Here is a 19,555-nt window from a genome sequence, read left to right on the forward strand (position 1 = left end):
TCAGCTCCTACAAAAAATCCCAATTTTTTTTACAATGTTTCCGGATTTATGACAGCCCCCTTTCGGACACGCCCCTGGCCATCATCATCATGGCCATCGGCAACGCTTGCGGGCTGTCACTGTCTGCAACTGATTAGTCAGCAGGTTTTCAATTGTGGACGTTGGGAGAGGACATCGAGGCCATAGAGCGAGACAGCTGGAGGGGTCATCGTGGAGTGACCACAAGCTGACCCGCAAAACGGCGAACCCATCGGCCTAATTGCTATATGCCATTTCAATGGCCCCCAAACTGTGCAATCCCCGCCAAACTGCGGATGCTTTCAGTCCGTCAAGAACGGAAAAATCGATTAAAAATGTATAAATATTCATCGCCGGGCGAGGAAAATAACTCGTTAATTAATAATGAGCATAAAATGGAAGCGCACGTGCTTAAATGGGTCGTTGAGGGGGGCTTTATGAGGAGGCGTGTGGGCGGAAATAAAAGGATGCTGGGTTGACTTACGCGGATACGTACAGTACGGTTCGAAAATATAGGGATCATTGAATTCAAATAATATGTATTTTAAATTTGTTTTAATATTATGTGTTGAAGGATACGAAATACATTGTAAAGTATGATGCTTTCTTTTAATATTTATTAATTTTCTTGAAGATATATGAAGGTGATCCAAATCTTCTCTATGAAATAAAGTGTATCTTCTCCGAAAAAAACTCATTTCTCATATATCTAATAGTATTCATTCCCTTCGTTTTATTGAGTATATACTGATGTGTGCTATTAATTTGCCCCCTGCTGTTTGCGAATAGTTTGTCGCTGAAGGCGAAATCACAACAGGTTCGTTTGGCAAGGACGAACGAGAGGGGTGGTGGTGCCAAAACGAGGGGGGCGAAGGGGGGCCAGAGTGCGAGCACTGGGAAAAATGTGTGAAAAATGTCAGCGATGGCTAAAGGCAGAGCTCAGGCAAGGATGCGGATGCGGATTCTGGCGCGAATAAGGAAGCTGATGCGAATGAGAGGATTCTGATGCTGATGCGGATGCGGATGTGCAGGGCGGAGCTGTTCCGATCCAGCCAGGTGGAAAACCCAGCGAGCAGAGCGAGTAAATAAATAAGCAGTCATAAAAACTCAGCTCGCGCAGTGTGTCAGTGCATTTGGTTGTGTGTGTGTGTGGGCCACATGTTGGGTATTTCCGCAGCGCGAGAAATTCCATTCAAGCCGGAGGGCCATCGCCGTGGACCAGTAGCTACTGCAACACTAGTATAATAAATGCTTCATAAAATGCAAACACAGATACACAAACACTAGCGCAGTGTTGGTCAAATAAATCAGCGGGCAAGCAAATGAAAAATCGCAGTTTGAGAGCCACTGTGCTCGCGGAAGCGCCTGCAGCGTAGGCTACGCTTTTTTCATTTCCATTTCAGAGATCATTTAGCAAGGACGCAATTTTCAAGATCATTAACTTCGTTATAATGACTAAACAAATTAGTCCCTTTTTATGATTAAGTATATATACTAGTCCTAAAATATATTCTTAATATTAGTAAGTATTTTGCTTGAAACTCACCCTCTGGGATCCTGCCGCAAACTCTGATCGCCCAGTAAAATTTCAGTTCTTCCTATTGATATGCTACTTGTGGGACTGTTCTGTTGCTGCTGCTGCTGTTGCAGTTGCAATTGCTGCTGCTGCAACTCGTAGGCGGCACTCAGCAACTGATGTTGCTGCTGTGATCTGCTGCTGCTGCTGGCGATTGCTGCTGTTGCACCTGGGCCATATAAATGGACATCACTGGCTTGATGGACTAAGACGTCTTCTAGTAACTGTGGAGTACAGAAAAATGAATAATCAATAATAAATAAGCAACATTAAATGAATAAGAATCAATCGAAATTCATGCTTAAACAAATAAAATGAACACACAAATATAATTATATCAATTAAACAAATTCCATAAAATCAATCTGCAAATAAATGCCTCAAGAAATGCATAAAATTGAATCAAAATCAATCAGGAAACAGCATTTTTTCTCAATAAAATAAATCAAAAGGAATTTAAACCCAATGGTTCACCTCTCTTCTCGGTGGATACAGATTGTTCGATATCAGTAGATCACAATTCTTCATCAGGGATGCCGTTGTCTGTGCCGCTGCCATTGAATTATTGCTATTATTGTTGTTGCTTAAAAGTAAGTGTTGCTGCTGCTGTTGCTGATGGTGTTGCTGCTGCAGTGTGGCATTATTGTTGCTGGAGTGAAGTTGCAATTCGGCAAAGGCCTGCTGCAGTTGGCCACTGGAAATGGCCGTGGAGTACTCGGTTTTGGGCGTGGTGGTGCCATGTACATGTCGCTCCATCAACACTGACGATGATGAGGCAAGTGCCACATCCTGCTGCTGTTGCTGCTGCTGTTGCAACATCAGCGGCGACGTTGATGTCTGGGCATCCACGAAACAGGGATTGATGGGTCCTCCGAGTTGCAGTGGTGCCGGTGCCGAGGGTCGATTGAGATGGCTGGATGTTGCTGCTCCTGTTGGTGGGTAGTTGCTGCTGTGGTGGTGCAACTGCTGCTGCTGCTGTTGCACCCTTTGCTGGTGTATTGCTGCTGTGGTGGCCAATGTTGCTGCTGCCGCTGGCAAGGCAGTGGTCGCCGGCAGCGTTGTCGTCGGCAACTGGGCATGCTTGTTGTTATAGCTGATATAGGTTATGCCACAATAGTTGGCCCCATCCACGTCGTCATCATCGTCCAAATCCTCGTTGTCCACCTCCTCGGCGAGATGTTGCAGGCTGCTGGCCAGCAGGGATTTAGCCTGGAGGGGTTTCCCCGCTGCCGCTGCGGCGGCAAGTTGCTGCTGCAACTGTTGCAACTGCTGCTGTTGCGCCTGGCTGGTCTGGTAAATGTGACCGGTGGCACTGCTGGTAGAGCTACTCCCAGTGGTTGCACCTGCACTTGCACTTGCACTTGCACCACTCCCCATGCAGTTAACAGTTTGCTTTAATGCCGCCGATGTGGTGCTATTCGCATTCCGATCGGCGGCCGTTGCTGCTGCCACAGCGGCACTGACCAGCGCCGATGCTCCATGCTCGATTTGGGCCACCACCGTGGTGGTGTGCATCGCTGATGAGGAGGAGGATGCCGTCGGCACCGTCGTGGTGGCCGTCGCCAGGGATGGGGCACTGATCGGGCCGCCGGCGGTGGCCGTCGTCATCGTGGAACTGCTGCAGGTGATCTGGTTGCTCGTGAAGGACGTCACATAGATCGGCGTCGACTCGTTCAGGAAGCTGAGGTCCTGCCGCTGACTCGTTGTCGTGCCGCTCTTGGTTTGTTGCAGCTATCCAACAAACAGCAAACGGGAAACAGGAAACAAGAAACATCAGGGATAAGCAAAACGTTAGGAAGGAAGAAAAAAAAATATAAACATTTAAAACCCATAGTCTGGTTACCCTTAAAAAAAATGCTGAAATAGGTCTAAAAATATATTTTCTTGGAAGTGACAGGGATCGATAGCATTGCTAGCAAGCTGCTTAAAACAGTAGGTTTTTTTAACCTACGCCTTGATTTGGCTAAACCACGATTAAAATTCCCTATACAAAAAGATAATTTTTTAATAAAATCTCAATCACATTTTCCGCCGAAAAAGTCAGTGTTTTGGCTGACAAAATGCTAATAAAGGTCTGAAGGTATGAATACCTCGTTAAGCTCGTAGTTTAATTTCCAATCCATTGACATTCAAACCTGAAAATTGTTAATTTTTGCCAGTTTTCGCAAAAAAACAATAAAATGAAAAAATTCGTCAAAAAATAAATTTTCCTTAAAGTGTTAGGGATCGATAGCAATTGAAGCAAGCTGCTCAAAACTGTCGGTCTTTTAGCTGTACGCCTTGATTTGGCTAAGCTACGACTGAAAAACCTCTAAGAAATGAGTATTTTTGACCAAAATCTGAATCTAAAAAATAAACGACACCCCCCCCCTTACAAAAAATGAAAAAAATTCGTCAAAAAATAAATCTCATTTAAAGTGATACGGATCGATAGCAATTGAAGCAAGCTGCTCAAAACTGTCGGTCTTTTAGCTGTACGCCTTGATTTGGCTAAACTACGACTGAAAAACCACTAAAAAATTAGTATTTTTGACCAAATTCTGAATCTAAAAAATAAACGACCCCCCCCCTTACAAAAAATGAAAAAATTTGTCAAAAAATAAATCTTTCTTAAAGTGATAGGGATCGATAGCAATTGAAGCAAGCTGCTCAAAACTGTCGGTCTTTTAGCTGTACGCCTTGATTTGGCTAAACAACGACTGAAAAACCACTAAAAGATGAGTATTTTTGACCAAAATCTGAATCTCAAAAATAAACGACCCCCCCCTTACAAAAAATAAAAAAATTTGTCAAAAAATAAATCTCATTTAAAGTGATAGGGATCGATAGCAATTGAAGCAAGCTGCTCAAAACTGTCGGTCTTTTAGCTGTACGCCTTGATTTGGCTAAACTACGACTGAAAAACCACTAAAAAATTAATATTTTTGACCAAAATCTGAATCTCAAAAATAAACGACCCCCCCCCTTACAAAAAATGAAAAAATTTGTCAAAAAATAAATCTTATTTAAAGTGATAGGGATCGATAGCAATTGAAGCAAGCTGCTCAAAACTGTCGGTCTTTTAGCTGTACGCCTTGATTTGGCTAAACAACGACTGAAAAACCACTAAAAGATGAGTATTTTTGACCAAAATCTGAATCTAAAAAATAAACGACCCCCCCCTTACAAAAAATGAAAAAATTTGTCAAAAAATAAATCTTTCTTAAAGTGATAGGGATCGATAGCAATTGAAGCAAGCTGCTCAAAACTGTCGGTCTTTTAGCTGTACGCCTTGATTTGGCTAAACTACGACTGAAAAACCACTAAAAAATTAATATTTTTGACCAAAATCTGAATCTCAAAAATAAACGACCCCCCCCCTTACAAAAAATGAAAAAATTTGTCAAAAAATAAATCTTATTTAAAGTGATAGGGATCGATAGCAATTGAAGCAAGCTGCTCAAAACTGTCGGTCTTTTAGCTGTACGCCTTGATTTGGCTAAACAACGACTGAAAAACCACTAAAAGATGAGTATTTTTGACCAAAATCTGAATCTAAAAAATAAACGACCCCCCCCTTACAAAAAATGAAAAAATTTGTCAAAAAATAAATCTTTCTTAAAGTGATACGGATCGATAGCAATTGAAGCAAGCTGCTCAAAACTGTCGGTCTTTTAGCTGTACGCCTTGATTTGGCTAAACTACGACTGAAAAACCACTAAAAAATTAGTATTTTTGACCAAATTCTGAATCTAAAAAATAAACGACCCCCCCCTTACAAAAAATGAAAAAATTTGTCAAAAAATAAATCTTTCTTAAAGTGATAGGGATCGATAGCAATTGAAGCAAGCTGCTCAAAACTGTCGGTCTTTTACCTGTACGCCTTGATTTGGCTAAACAACGACTGAAAAACCACTAAAAGATGAGTATTTTTGACCAAAATCTGAATCTCAAAAATAAACGACCCCCCCCTTACAAAAAATAAAAAAATTTGTCAAAAAATAAATCTCATTTAAAGTGATAGGGATCGATAGCAATTGAAGCAAGCTGCTCAAAACTGTCGGTCTTTTAGCTGTACGCCTTGATTTGGCTAAACTACGACTGAAAAACCACTAAAAAATTAATATTTTTGACCAAAATCTGAATCTAAAAAATAAACGACCCCCCCCCCTTACAAAAAATGAAAAAAATTCGTCAAAAAATAAATCTCATTTAAAGTGATACGGATCGATAGCAATTGAAGCAAGCTGCTCAAAACTGTCGGTCTTTTAGCTGTACGCCTTGATTTGGCTAAACTACGACTGAAAAACCACTAAAAAATTAGTATTTTTGACCAAAATCTGAATCTAAAAAATAAACGACACCCCCCCCCCTTACAAAAAATGAAAAAAATTCGTCAAAAAATAAATCTCATTTAAAGTGATACGGATCGATAGCAATTGAAGCAAGCTGCTCAAAACTGTCGGTCTTTTAGCTGTACGCCTTGATTTGGCTAAACTACGACTGAAAAACCACTAAAAAATTAGTATTTTTGACCAAATTCTGAATCTAAAAAATAAACGACCCCCCCCTTACAAAAAATGAAAAAATTTGTCAAAAAATAAATCTTTCTTAAAGTGATAGGGATCGATAGCAATTGAAGCAAGCTGCTCAAAACTGTCGGTCTTTTAGCTGTACGCCTTGATTTGGCTAAACAACGACTGAAAAACCACTAAAAGATGAGTATTTTTGACCAAAATCTGAATCTCAAAAATAAACGACCCCCCCCTTACAAAAAATAAAAAAATTTGTCAAAAAATAAATCTCATTTAAAGTGATAGGGATCGATAGCAATTGAAGCAAGCTGCTCAAAACTGTCGGTCTTTTAGCTGTACGCCTTGATTTGGCTAAACTACGACTGAAAAACCACTAAAAGATGAGTATTTTTGACCAAAATCTGAATCTAAAAAATAAACGACCCCCCCCTTACAAAAAATGAAAAAATTTGTCAAAAAATAAATCTTTCTTAAAGTGATAGGGATCGATAGCAATTGAAGCAAGCTGCTCAAAACTGTCGGTCTTTTAGCTGTACGCCTTGATTTGGCTAAACTACGACTGAAAAACCACTAAAAAATTAATATTTTTGACCAAAATCTGAATCTCAAAAATAAACGACCCCCCCCCTTACAAAAAATGAAAAAATTTGTCAAAAAATAAATCTTATTTAAAGTGATAGGGATCGATAGCAATTGAAGCAAGCTGCTCAAAACTGTCGGTCTTTTAGCTGTACGCCTTGATTTGGCTAAACAACGACTGAAAAACCACTAAAAGATGAGTATTTTTGACCAAAATCTGAATCTAAAAAATAAACGACCCCCCCCTTACAAAAAATGAAAAAATTTGTCAAAAAATAAATCTTTCTTAAAGTGATACGGATCGATAGCAATTGAAGCAAGCTGCTCAAAACTGTCGGTCTTTTAGCTGTACGCCTTGATTTGGCTAAACTACGACTGAAAAACCACTAAAAAATTAGTATTTTTGACCAAATTCTGAATCTAAAAAATAAACGACCCCCCCCTTACAAAAAATGAAAAAATTTGTCAAAAAATAAATCTTTCTTAAAGTGATAGGGATCGATAGCAATTGAAGCAAGCTGCTCAAAACTGTCGGTCTTTTACCTGTACGCCTTGATTTGGCTAAACAACGACTGAAAAACCACTAAAAGATGAGTATTTTTGACCAAAATCTGAATCTCAAAAATAAACGACCCCCCCCTTACAAAAAATAAAAAAATTTGTCAAAAAATAAATCTCATTTAAAGTGATAGGGATCGATAGCAATTGAAGCAAGCTGCTCAAAACTGTCGGTCTTTTAGCTGTACGCCTTGATTTGGCTAAACTACGACTGAAAAACCACTAAAAAATTAATATTTTTGACCAAAATCTGAATCTAAAAAATAAACGACCCCCCCCCCTTACAAAAAATGAAAAAAATTCGTCAAAAAATAAATCTCATTTAAAGTGATACGGATCGATAGCAATTGAAGCAAGCTGCTCAAAACTGTCGGTCTTTTAGCTGTACGCCTTGATTTGGCTAAACTACGACTGAAAAACCACTAAAAAATTAGTATTTTTGACCAAAATCTGAATCTAAAAAATAAACGACACCCCCCCCCCTTACAAAAAATGAAAAAAATTCGTCAAAAAATAAATCTCATTTAAAGTGATACGGATCGATAGCAATTGAAGCAAGCTGCTCAAAACTGTCGGTCTTTTAGCTGTACGCCTTGATTTGGCTAAACTACGACTGAAAAACCACTAAAAAATTAGTATTTTTGACCAAATTCTGAATCTAAAAAATAAACGACCCCCCCCTTACAAAAAATGAAAAAATTTGTCAAAAAATAAATCTTTCTTAAAGTGATAGGGATCGATAGCAATTGAAGCAAGCTGCTCAAAACTGTCGGTCTTTTAGCTGTACGCCTTGATTTGGCTAAACAACGACTGAAAAACCACTAAAAGATGAGTATTTTTGACCAAAATCTGAATCTCAAAAATAAACGACCCCCCCCTTACAAAAAATAAAAAAATTTGTCAAAAAATAAATCTCATTTAAAGTGATAGGGATCGATAGCAATTGAAGCAAGCTGCTCAAAACTGTCGGTCTTTTAGCTGTACGCCTTGATTTGGCTAAACTACGACTGAAAAACCACTAAAAGATGAGTATTTTTGACCAAAATCTGAATCTAAAAAATAAACGACCCCCCCCTTACAAAAAATGAAAAAATTTGTCAAAAAATAAATCTTTCTTAAAGTGATAGGGATCGATAGCAATTGAAGCAAGCTGCTCAAAACTGTCGGTCTTTTAGCTGTACGCCTTGATTTGGCTAAACTACGACTGAAAAACCACTAAAAAATTAATATTTTTGACCAAAATCTGAATCTCAAAAATAAACGACCCCCCCCCTTACAAAAAATGAAAAAATTTGTCAAAAAATAAATCTTATTTAAAGTGATAGGGATCGATAGCAATTGAAGCAAGCTGCTCAAAACTGTCGGTCTTTTAGCTGTACGCCTTGATTTGGCTAAACAACGACTGAAAAACCACTAAAAGATGAGTATTTTTGACCAAAATCTGAATCTAAAAAATAAACGACCCCCCCCTTACAAAAAATGAAAAAATTTGTCAAAAAATAAATCTTTCTTAAAGTGATACGGATCGATAGCAATTGAAGCAAGCTGCTCAAAACTGTCGGTCTTTTAGCTGTACGCCTTGATTTGGCTAAACTACGACTGAAAAACCACTAAAAAATTAGTATTTTTGACCAAATTCTGAATCTAAAAAATAAACGACCCCCCCCTTACAAAAAATGAAAAAATTTGTCAAAAAATAAATCTTTCTTAAAGTGATAGGGATCGATAGCAATTGAAGCAAGCTGCTCAAAACTGTCGGTCTTTTAGCTGTACGCCTTGATTTGGCTAAACAACGACTGAAAAACCACTAAAAGATGAGTATTTTTGACCAAAATCTGAATCTCAAAAATAAACGACCCCCCCCTTACAAAAAATAAAAAAATTTGTCAAAAAAGAAATCTCATTTAAAGTGATAGGGATCGATAGCAATTGAAGCAAGCTGCTCAAAACTGTCGGTCTTTTAGCTGTACGCCTTGATTTGGCTAAACTACGACTGAAAAACCACTAAAAAATTAGTATTTTTGACCAAATTCTGAATCTAAAAAATAAACGACCCCCCCCTTACAAAAAATGAAAAAATTTGTCAAAAAATAAATCTTTCTTAAAGTGATACGGATCGATAGCAATTGAAGCAAGCTGCTCAAAACTGTCGGTCTTTTAGCTGTACGCCTTGATTTGGCTAAACTACGACTGAAAAACCACTAAAAAATTAATATTTTTGACCAAAATCTGAATCTAAAAAATAAACGACCCCCCCCCTTACAAAAAATGAAAAAATTTGTCAAAAAATTAATCTCATTTAAAGTAATACTGATCGATAGCAATTGAAGCAAGCTGCTCAAAACTGTCGGTCTTTTAGCTGTACGCCTTGATTTGGCTAAACTACAATTGAAAAACCGCAAAAAAAAGTATTTCTCCGCCCTAAAAATTCAATGTTTTGGCTGGCATATTTCTCATATCCCACATTTCTCTTGAGTCCTGCAATTAAGTCTGTTCTTATATATTTATCACAACATTTAAAATCATGTCAAAGGATATCATACCCAAAATGATTTTATTAAATACCCTAAGCGGTTGGCAAACTATCGACCAACACCACTTTTTCGCACTTTTCATTGTGGCAGCACAGCCGAAAAATAAATAAAAACTGAAAACTGTCATCATTTAACGCCGCTGACAGGCTCCGTTTCGCATATATGCAAATCAATCAAATTCCATTAAAATAAAGCTAACCAAGTAACGCCCACAGACCGCCGCCCCTTAGCCACGCCCCATCCCTTGGAGTCATGGTATATATTGATGCTGTTCCCCTAATGAAATATGAATTATTAATGCGACGAACACATAATGGATGTGGCTGAGCGACATGTGTATGTGGGTGTGTCTGCGTCTGGGGCCAGGTTTTTATTTTTTTTTTTTATGTGGGTGGCCCCAAAAACCCACTAAACTGCACCCACAAGCCACATCCAGAACACCATTACTCCATCATTCCCTCAAAATCAGCCAATTAAGACGCCTTTGGGCCATCACATTCTAGCCAATCCAATTGGCCTTAACCTTCATCGGCAGGTTAAATCGCGCCCTAATGCCAATAGCTAAGTGTCAGCATAAAAAAAAAGGTGAAAATAAATGAACAAGCTGAATTATGGGGCTCTTTTCATGCAATTACCTGAGGATGAGATGCCTAAGTTGGGGGTAAAAAAGAAAATAATAAGAAAAAAACAAACTAAGTAGGAGGATCTCCATACTTAACGCTTAAGGCACCTTCTTTCCATTTTCCTCTATATATATAAATATATATATATCTTTTTTTATTCGCCAGGAACCACCCAGAACACAGAATCACCCATCCGCCGTAAGCGTATTTTTTGTTCGCATTTTATCGGATTATTGACAGCCAAGTCGGTTTGTCAGTCTACCGCATCGGCTTGTGGATTCTCTCGATGGCGGAGTGAAGTGAAGTGAAGTGGCGTGGCTTCAGTCGCAGTCGCAGCCCCAGCTTCCAGTTTCCATACACTCACCAAATACTATACTCCCATTTACCATTTCCACTCCCATTACCACCCCACGCTCCACCTACACACTTCAACACTTATCGGATAAATCGATGCATATATACACGGGGAATATCAAATACTAGCAATTTTATACTGAACCCACTAATATTTGTAATCCAGATATTATTGGATTTAGTATATTTAAAGTTTAAATTGATATGATAACTTAGAATGGTTTATTCTGCACTTATAACATGGTATCATGGGATTATTGCATTTTTCCATTTATTGGATATGGAAATAGACAGTTAAAATGGTAATATTGTATTTAAGGAGGAACCTTTCCATTCTTAATATCATATTTTCACGATAACCAGTGGTTTAATAAAGGATGACCAATGATGTTAGTACATAATAACTTTCTTTAATATTTAATTAAACATTTTTTAAAGAAAACTTCTAATTTTCGATGGTGGGTGTAATATTAACCTACAAAAAAATCAATTCAACTCAAATTGAAGGAGTATATAAAATATAAGCTATTGCTAATGGTCACATAACAAAATGGCCTTGTTTCAAACTTTTATTTTAAAATATCCATATATATTGTATCAATATAAACGAATAAAGATATTTACTGATCTTCAAAATCCTAGTACACAATAAAAAATTTGATATATATTTTTTTTATTTATCCGAACAATTTTATTTTCATTAAAATTCTTTTCTTCCGTTAAAAAATATTCAAAAATGTTATTTCAAAAATGAAAACAGAACACATGATTTAATAATATGGTTTCTTTGGTTAATCTGTCTATTTATTGTCGTTACCCGTTCAATAAATTGATTATATTTTATTTTTAATATATTAAAATTTTGGCAATAGCGCTCAGTGTAGTCATATGCATATTCACGTTTTTTTGTGTATGCAAAATCATTTGTTCGGTTGGCCTGGCAACAAGCGATTGACTCACAGCTCTCGATAAGGCCCCGCAGCAGCACTCTAGCGCATCCTAGACAAAAAGAGCCCCCTACTCCGGCGGAGTAACCCAATCCAATCCAAACCGAACCAGCCCAACCCAAACCATCCCAGTTACCCAGATCCATACCATACCAAAACCTAACCTAACCGAACCGAACCGAACCGCACCTGACCCCCAACCATTGGACTTTCGGAGGGCTGAAAGCAATTGTTGGAGCGTTCAACTGTGATGACGATGATGACAAAAGCACTTGATGCGCTTAAAAGTGCCGGAGGCACCAGGGGATCGGTATTGGGGAATCGAGAAATCCGGCGGATTGGGTTTGGTGGTTAATGCGTGGAATACCATCCAAACCAACCGAAAGAGCCTCTCGAAACTCCGCGATTTTACCATTTTTCCCCACCCGAAACGACTGACCAAATTATTGGGCACAACAAATGCACTCAATTCAATCACTTTGCAAACCGAACCCTTCACAACAGAATGCCCTTGTTGTATTGTAACAATATGACTTTTTAAATTAAATAAACGTAAGAACTTTTATACGAAATAGAACAGCTAGGTGTATTCATAGTAAGCATGATGAATAAATGTAAATATTATGTATGAATGGATATTTATTTATTGGTTTAAAATGAGTATTCAATGTTATAGAAGTGGGCTTGCAAATAAATTTATTGTTAAAATAGTTACAGTGATTTAAGTGCTCAGAATAGACAAAACAAATGAAAAACTACTAGAGCGTATATCCAATAAATACAGGTATGTAAACGCTGTAATTTGTATTCAAATGATTCGCCATAAGTCATTTCATTCAGCGCGATCTTTTGTGCTTTAAAACTGTAAACGCAACGAAACTGTTAATACGCACAGTGAATAGCTAATTTATTTATTCACCGACATTTAAAAATACATGCAGACCTACACGGGAAAAAATAAAGGCCTTTTCAGTAACTAATTTAACTAGAAAGTTTAACTTTGACTGTGAGTGGATATGAGTGGATATTACGTTGTATCCCAGACAAACCAAATGAATATATAATACCCGTAAAGGTTTTAACTTAAATATGAAAAATATAGTTATGGAATTAATTTCATGAAGATATGGGCATATATAGTATATGATCATTTTTATATTTTACACATCTTTCTTGGAAATGGTCTTATGTAATCTTTATATAAGATATGGGGGTATACTTGATTTTTATTATATTTTACACATCTATCTTTGAATTGGTCCTATGTAATCTTTATATAAAATATGGGGATATACTTGATTTTAAAATATTCAACATTTTTTTCTTAGAAATGGTCCTATGAAATCTTTTCCCTTTCAAAAGATAATATAAATCTTTTGAGTTTGAAATTTGTCTAGTTTTCTGTACATGTATCTTTAAGTGCAGCTTATCTCACGGATCGGTGTTATGTAAGTTTGAGTTTGAGGAGCGAACCGCTTTATTAGTCCCATCTGAATGTACTCACTCTTTGGCTCGCACATGCAAATGGGATTGCAGCGTTCACTTTCAATTACCCACATATTTGATTTGCATTTACGTTTCTTTTTTTTTCCCCCCTCTGCGCTACTGTTTTTTATTTTATTTTTTATCTTTTTTTTTCCACTCTGTTTTGCGTAACTTTTGATGGCAATTTTATTTTTGTTTTTGTTTTCAAGTTTATACAACCGTTGTTGTGAGCTCTTTCTTTGTTTTATTCACTTTTTACTTTAGTTGTGTCTGCTGTTGTTTCCACTTTTAGTTTCAGTCCAGTGTCTACTGGCTCGTGTTTGGTTTGTTGAATTTTTAATTGAATTTGCGAGAGAGCATACTTCCTCATTTTTTTGCATTTTGCATTCTGCATTTCGTATTTTTATTTGTATTTCGTATTTCGTATTTGGTATTTGGTATTTGTTATTGGTATTGGGGAGGGGCCTCCAGTCACTCAGTTATGCCAATAAAACTAGGGGGGTTTTCTGTGCCGTGTGCGATAGAAAGCTGTTTTGATAAAACGTTTTCCATTTCAATTTCAGTTTTGCCATTCGAATCGGGCCAGCAAAAAAATTAACACACAGCCTGCAAAGAAATATCTCGCATTCATGTTTGCCTCAGTGCCACATGCCGCACAAACCAAGGAAACAAAAAAAAAAAACAATAAAGTGTAGCACTTTACGGAATTTACCATCCCTATTTGCCTTTTTTTTATCCATCGAATATGCACTTCCAGCAAAAGCAAGAGCAAATCCCCCGAAAGCCCCGGCTTAATAAACCCAAGTGGGAACCTAAAAATAGCAGTGCGTTTTTGCGTTTTTGGTAGAACCAATCAGTTAATCCTGTTCTGAAAACACAACAGCTAACCATGTTCTTACATTACTTAAAATGGGTTTTGCAGTAAGTTTCTGATTAAACCGCACTGGCTTATAGTTTCAGGCTTAAATATTAACTAAAAAGTTTTGTACTAAAGTCCCCACAGAAGCAAGTGAACATCAGAGTTTTAAACTCCTTTGTAAGTTAGTGAAATATTTAGCAAACCCAGGTTGCACTTACAGCTCTTTAATAAAATGGCGAACTAAATTCGGTTGAAATTCACTTGCACAGAATAGCAAATTAAAAATTCTGGGTATAGAGAAAGCAACCTAAATTCTTTTGAAAGTATACCAATAACATTTAACAAATCCAGAATCCTGGAAACCCATTTGAAAATACAGCTTAAAAATGTAATTACACTCCTGAGCGGAAGGGCAAGTACAGCCAATGTGAAATCCCATTTTGGGGGTTAGCAAAGGTCACTCACCTTTTTGGACAACTGGGTGATGTCGACGGGCGTGACCCGGTTCAAGGCCGCCAATCTCTGCAGACGTTCGCGGGCGTGCTCCTCGACGGCGATGACGAAGGCGTCCTGCACCGAGTTGCCAATATCCCAGGCTGCAAAAACAGAGAATAAATAATTAATTCAGGCACATTAAACATTTAGCATTGAGCTTGAGTTGAGGGTGTGGTCAGACTCGCCTAATTGCTGTGATCAGCCAAGCAGAAAGACCCCCGAAAATCGATAGTTCATACAGGCTGATGGAAGATGATGATGATGAAAGACCGCACACAAAAGTGGCACATAAATCATAGTTATAAAATAGTCGTGACAAGCACTCAAACTTTGCTGGGCTAATATTTCATTATAAGTAGTATTTATATAGTCCCAAAGTTTGCCAAGTTATTCTTACTTATGCTTTCACATATATGTATAATTCTTTTGAAACGCATATATTTATATCCCCCTTTACCTTTGCTCCAAAAATAAAGCAGACAATAGTACGGAACATAAATCGTTCGGAATATTTTCCAGTCTGGTGACAAAAGACGCCTGTCGTCGTTTTGCGAATTTACGGCACTGACCTAAGCAATGATTTTCGCCGTGATGACAGGCATCATTCCGGCTTATTCCTTTCGGAATTCCCCGAACGCTCATTCGCTGCATTCACGGCGCTCTAAACGAATCGCTCGATACATATTCATGAGTGCATTCACGGGCCACAAAATGTTGCCGCCGGGGAATCGTTTTTATGCCTGGCAACTCCATACCAAAACCCCCCCCCAACGTCACCTTTTTTTTTGCTTTTTTTTAGTGTGTGTGTGGGTTTTTTTTGTTTGGCAAGGGTATGGGTGGCTAAAAGTTTTGCTAAAAATTTGCTGGTTGCTGACAGCAACGACAACACGAACTCCACAGACCCCAGCCCAACTTTTGCCGCCCAAATCCACTTTCTCCAGCAGCTGGCTCCTTGTCCTTATCCTTCTTCGTCGCCCACTCAGCGCTTCAACTTTTCTTGTCACTTTTATTGCTTTTCGGCTGCACTCCCTTCAAGCTCCCAATACCCATCCCCTAATACATCTCCATCTCCATCCATCCCAAGCCACCCAATCCACCCACTAAGCAACCCCCGCGTGACCTCGGCTTTAATTTCATTTCGCTGCCCTTGCGTTTTCGGCTGTTGATTGCGTCGAAAAGCGGTGGGCCTTAGTGGGGGTACGTATGGGGCTAAAGACGCCCTCGATCCGAGGTCGCATCCCCCATTCGCCAGACCCATCATGAGGCCCCCCCCTCCCCTTTATAACCCCCCCTCCCAAGCGTGCCCGGGCAAAAGTGGAGCGCTCGGGCCAGATCCAATTAGGCGCCGCGTTGTCAGCCTCGATGTCGCTACATGTCGTTGAACCTACCGCCCCCTCAGTCCCTTCTACACTCGGAAAAATCATTATATCAACGAACCAACTAAAACTAGACGATAAAAGGGGTGTTCCCTTCTAATAATACCCCTTTATTTGCGTTGGTATAAAGTCAGAACATAGATTTATTTCTTAAAACTAAGCCAGTTCCTAATATCTAGACACAAGTTTAAAACTTGGGATGGCATAGAATATATCGATGAATTTCGTTGATTTAATAATATTATACATTTTATCCCAAACTGCGCTTTTTCATATGTTCAATATAGTACCTATCATATTTTTTTAGGTATAGGAACAAGATGTGTGATCTTCCATAACTCTTCTACCAATATAATTAAGTAGTAGTAATTAGATCTAGAAGTTTTTAAAGGCAAACGGTAGTATAAAACGCGGGTCTTAGTCAAACAGCTTAGTGCATATTTTTTGTTAAGTGTATGGGGTTTTTACTGCATGTAGGGAAAGGGTTGGTGCGGGGGCGTTTTTCTGAGTTGGAGCAACTACCGTGCGTTTTTCCGAGCTCCAAGTTTCTGACTTTTAATCTCATTTGTGCGCGCGAGTGTGTGTGTGTGTTTTTCAGCGATTGTGTTTGTGTGACCCTGTGCGTGTCCCTGTCCGTGTGTGTGTGTGTGTGTGTAACTGTGTGTGTTAGTGTGCCTATGGGGGTGTCCATGTGTATGCCTTTCGTTTGTGTCATTCATTTCCGCGAGCCCGCCCCTTATGGGCATTCCTCTCATAAGTCTTGACATGCCGTGTCAGTTGAGCGCCTCTTCAAGTCCGGGCAATTGCGATTCCGATTGAGTTCATGAAAGGGGGGGGGGGGGGGGGGGAGGAGGGGACGTTGTTAAAGGGCGGACATCGAACGCCGCCCCTTTGACACATGCAAATGCGCGTAATCGAGTACCAAGCTGTTGACGGAGCCATCACAGGTGTCCGTTTTGTCCGTCCGTAGAACGTTGTCCGTTGTCCGTAGTCCCATGTCCGTTGTCCGTTGTCCGATGTCCGTAGTCCGTTGTCCGCCATTTGTTGTTGCTCTTCCTCGTTCTGTGTCTCCGTTGTGTCGAGTGTTTGTGCAATATTATTAACCTTAATTAGCCATTAATGGGCCCAGAAGACGACAGGTGAGGTTTAAGCGAAAGAGTAAAACAAGAGCATACACAATCTGACAGTTAGTTAACCGAGTTTTCAATCACCGAAAGTAGGTTAAACTATCTCACATTTTCGCATAAATTTTCAATTATTGTTTTTTTTTTTATTTTAGAAACTCTATAAATAATTTATTCTGCGGTTACCTCTCTCTGCAAATACTATTTAATATTTGTATCTCATTTGTGGACACAACTGGTAATTTGTAGAAAGAGTTCGTGTCTAGTTTATGTGCAAATAAAAAATAAATTTTGCGTTTACTGTCATTTTGCACACGTTGTGTTTGTCGGTGTAAAGGGTGCATAAACTATTTCAACAAAGTGCTGTTTGTTGCTCAGCAGTTAACTTTTAGGTACTCCTGCAACGAGCATGGTATATGGGTGTAAACTTTTATTGGGTGATCTATTAGGTAAATAAACTTTTATTACCACCTTAATTATATGAAATGTGTGTGTTGCCGTATGCTATGTTGTGCGGTCATTAAATGTCACAAGGAAAAAACCGTAGGTAATTCAATATAACTCTCTCTTTAGGAAAAGGAGTTACTATTTTTAGAAAGATAATACTATAGCTTGGGACTTATTTAAAGGTTTATAGTTGTTATATTTTGTGTTTACTGGTGGCGATGACTACTTGATAATGTTTATTTATTTCCGAACTCTTGAAAATAAATATACTATAGAAATGTATTTTTGTTTGTACAGGGCATCGTACCGTTGAGTTGGCTTTTTTTTTGCAACCGAGATTCTTGTTACCGCTGCTCGTGTGGCACTTCACACATTTGAAGAGGAGTCGAGCGGAGTGGTGGGATGATGATGGGGGAAAACTTCTCCGTTTAATGGGTTCTGCCCTGGAATCTTGAATCGCACTGGCGGTATGAAAAGTTGAGGGTGGATCCAAAAGGTGGAGGTGGAGATGGGGGCTTTAATTGCCCGCAAGCAAATCGATAAACAATAAACCAAAGTGCACTCAAATTGCAGAAACCACGTGAGAAGTGCTTGCAACATACGGCAACCGATTTCCACCAGGAGAGCAACAGCAACAACTACATCAACATCGGTACAACAAGTACAATATGGACAATATCGAGGGTGAAAAGTACCAGCCAACTTCCTGGGCTTCCAAACTGCAGGTGGATTCGCCGGAATCAACGCAATCGATGGATTTCCAATTGGCAGCGGTAGCTCCAACCGCAAATCGGGTTCTACGGAACTTTCTGGGGGATTGGATGTGCAGTTCACACACAGCAGTCATGAATGAAATATCAATGCTGGGAAATATTTTTGGAAGCTCTCAGACCTTTTTATAAAATGAATTTAAAATAATATTTAAAAAATAAAAAAAAAAAGAGCCATTAAATGTATACGTAATTTTTGAGGACTTTCAAGAGTTCAAGCTGATAAGGTCCCTTGATTTATTGCATTCCATTTATCTAAAAATACCAAAGCTATTAAATATTAAATGATTGAGCAGCCCAATTTTATGCTTCCTATAAGAGATTTTCCTTTTTTTGTTGAATCTTCAATGGAGGCCAGGTTAAACTTGCAAAATGTTTGCCATTTGTTGTGATTTTTAATTCAGCTTTTGTTGCTTACTTTTGGCCCTGGCCTTTAGCCAGACAAAATGAACAGTGAAATAATAACAAGGAAAATAAGCAAAACAATAAAAAAATACAATGGACCCGTCGCTCGAACGAATTTATTTGTGAGTTTTGCAATTAAAATTTAATTGCCAGTGAATCGTAATGTATCGTGACAAAAAAAGGGTATCCAACGTTTCGAATGGCCGTTGAAAAAAGTCACACCTTGCGGGAGACACACTAATTGGCCATTAAATGATTAACATTATAATGCAAATATGTTGATTTTAAATATTTCAATGAGAGAACTTGCCAACTTAATTGCACAGAATTCTTGCGAAGCCTACATATATGCATATATACCTATGTATATATAATTATTATGATTATATTTTGGCCTTCTTCGTTGGCTGTTTTGCGGCTTTAATCGCTTCTTTTTTTGATGTGAACGAAACCCGTTTGGTTTGAGCAGAAGATTTCGCTTTATATCACATTATCTCCGAGAGAAACACACAAAGATGCGGAGATACTAAGATTCAAAAATACAGAGATACGAAGATACAAAGATACAGGTGTGCACAGGTATCGATGTGTGTGAATTGTTATTATTTGTCTCCGTCTTTTATCTACGAATCATGTGCACATGGGTTATGTAACCGCACAATCGAGTGTCGCATTACCACATCGCCGGCATTGGGAGACTTCTACTTGGCACTTGGACTTGGATTATGATGGGCTATGGGATCTGGAAAGTATGGGGAAACTAAGGAAACTAGGGAAACTAGGGAAACTAAGAAAACTGGGTAACCCATGACCATGACTACCTGAACTTTGGCAACTCAATCAAAGGGTTAAGGTAAACAGAACGCCAGTTGACCAAGAAAAGTTAAGCAA

The 19,555-nt window shown here is 38.6% G+C and overlaps 1 protein-coding gene across 7 annotated transcripts in view; it reads right to left on the reverse strand.

Moving 5' to 3' along the window:
- Window positions 1-19,555, reverse strand: part of sdt (MAGUK p55 family member stardust) — a 74,033-nt gene that overhangs the window by 31,489 nt on the left and 22,989 nt on the right. For 5 of the 7 annotated variants that reach the window (XM_065868302.2, XM_017086766.4, XM_036820173.3 and 2 more), the window contains 3 exons: window positions 14,513-14,643; window positions 2,069-3,325; window positions 1,565-1,818 (listed from right to left, as the gene is read on the reverse strand). In XM_065868302.2, coding sequence (XP_065724374.2) covers window positions 1,565-1,818; window positions 2,069-3,325; window positions 14,513-14,643 — 1,642 coding nt within the window. The remainder of the gene's footprint in view (window positions 1-1,564; window positions 1,819-2,068; window positions 3,326-14,512; window positions 14,644-19,555) is intronic. The other 2 variants (XM_070997776.1, XM_065868309.2) reach the window with 1 other exon arrangement.

Source organism: Drosophila suzukii, chromosome X (assembly GCF_043229965.1).
Source record: "Drosophila suzukii chromosome X, CBGP_Dsuzu_IsoJpt1.0, whole genome shotgun sequence".
NCBI lineage: Eukaryota > Metazoa > Arthropoda > Insecta > Diptera > Drosophilidae > Drosophila > Drosophila suzukii.